Source organism: Sinocyclocheilus rhinocerous, unplaced genomic scaffold (genome assembly GCF_001515625.1).
Source record: "Sinocyclocheilus rhinocerous isolate Xijiao unplaced genomic scaffold, SAMN03320098_v1.1 C36701736, whole genome shotgun sequence".
Lineage (NCBI taxonomy): Eukaryota > Metazoa > Chordata > Actinopteri > Cypriniformes > Cyprinidae > Sinocyclocheilus > Sinocyclocheilus rhinocerous.
The window spans coordinates 1-1,557 of NW_015785081.1; the positions used below are offsets into that span (position 1 = coordinate 1).

The 1,557-nt window shown below is 40.1% G+C and overlaps 1 protein-coding gene across 1 annotated transcript; it reads right to left on the reverse strand.

Moving 5' to 3' along the window:
• Positions 1-9: 9 nt before the first annotated feature.
• LOC107736443 (cullin-9-like) lies at positions 10-1,342 on the reverse strand. The gene is made up of 3 exons (XM_016547852.1): positions 1,163-1,342; positions 959-1,050; positions 10-882 (listed from the first exon to the last, which is right to left on the reverse strand). The coding sequence occupies exons 1-3, from the start codon at positions 1,328-1,330 to the stop codon at positions 678-680; spliced, it is 465 nt and encodes a 154-aa protein (XP_016403338.1). The 5' UTR covers positions 1,331-1,342; the 3' UTR covers positions 10-677.
• Positions 1,343-1,557: the final 215 nt, after the last annotated feature.

Genomic DNA, 1,557 nt, shown 5'->3' on the forward strand with positions numbered 1-1,557 from the left:
AGCAGGTCACTGAAGCACCATCCTCGTCATGGACTGTTGTCTGACCGTCTAGTCATTTTTCATGCAGCCCTTAAACACGGATGCTGATGTTTTTCTCTTCAAAATCTTTGCAAATATTTCCAAATGCTTGCAATCATTCAAATGGTGATCAACCAACTTAACGTCATATATGAAGGCATTTAAAGGAATTTAAAATGGAATAAAGGCAAGTGCTTTTGGTGTTCAAACCAAATACACAATGCCAACACCTTTGACCAGATAAAAAAAAAAAAAGCTTTTTCAATTTTTGACCCAACAAATTCTAATTTGTTAATAACAAAACTATGAATGGTTTCAAAAACATAATACCTCTACAATATGACATCAATAATTAAGATCCTTCATTGAACTTAAAGTACCCTCATCAGCCATGAACGAAGTTACAATTTCGTTAAGTTAATGAAACTGTAGCATAAACCTAAATAAACGTGAAATACCACTTTTGGTGTAACGACGAATTTACGCTAGGGCTCAAAGTAGGTGCTAAGTGCGAAGCAAAAACCACGTTATAGAAAAACCTACTCCAAACTCTGGATTCCCATAACTTTTTTTTGTTCTTATATGGGTGTGGAATTTGTAGTGTCTACTTTTACATGGGTAGGCATCGTGTAAGCATTGTGTATCGCTCTCAGGGTCATTTAGTCCAAAGGGCTGAAGTCCCTCTCTAAGTTTTCAGATTCGTCATCATCAGAAAAGAAGTCATCATCATCTATATCTTCCTCATCGTAATCCTCGTGCCATTCTGGAACGTATTCATCGTCATACTCGTCATCCTCCTCCGCTTCATCGCCGGGGTCCTCGCCGGCGCAGTTGTTGTTGTCAGAGTCTCCATCAGATTTGGACCTGAAATAAAAAATGAAAAAGGTCAAGCTTGTTGCAGAAGTCAGTTGTGATTCTCTGTAAACGTGTGGCGGCTCACTCTTTGTTGGTGTCTGTGTGGTTAGCCAGATTAGAGGCCTGTGCGGTCTCCTGGTCTGGCCCAGTCTTGGACTGATATCCTACACGGAAGTCCTGCCAAAAAAGACGATTCATCCCAGATGGTCAAATGAGTGCTTTGAATAAAGCTTTTAATAAACAAGTTCATGTTTACACCCCAAAGAAGTACAAACAGGAGTAGGTTTACCTGAGTGGAGTGCTGGAGGATGGCCACAAGACGCTCCTGAATTCGGCGAATGAGCTCCAGGCCAGTGGTTAGGTGTTCAGGTTTTAGGAGTCGGACACAGGATGCAAGATCAGTGCACTGCAGCAGCGTCTCCTCTGAAACCAGAATCACAAGCAGTTTTATCATCATGTAACCAATGCATCGGAACTAAACAACATTCAATTAGTGTTCACAACATGTTTTGGAAGTAAAAATCCATTTAGTTAAAAAAGGTTTATAAATTGAAAACGATTTAAGACCATGAGCTCATAGCTTAAGTGACGATATGTGCTTCTGCAGAAGACTTGAGAAGCCATCGTCATGTTAGAAGGAATTGTGGTAATATGATTCAATCTTTCCACTACCGTAGTGTAGCT

Bases quoted from the DNA above. Each gene is read 5' to 3' on its own strand.
- LOC107736443 (XM_016547852.1), bottom strand. From the start codon at position 1,330: ATGATGATAAAACTGCTTGTGATTCTGGTTTCAGAGGAGACGCTGCTG. The intron at 1,051-1,162 runs GTAAACCTACTC...CTTTTTTGGCAG, and splicing joins TCCTCCAGCACTCCACTCAG to GACTTCCGTGTAGGATATCA. The intron at 883-958 runs GTGAGCCGCCAC...TTTTTATTTCAG, and splicing joins CACACAGACACCAACAAAGA to GTCCAAATCTGATGGAGACT.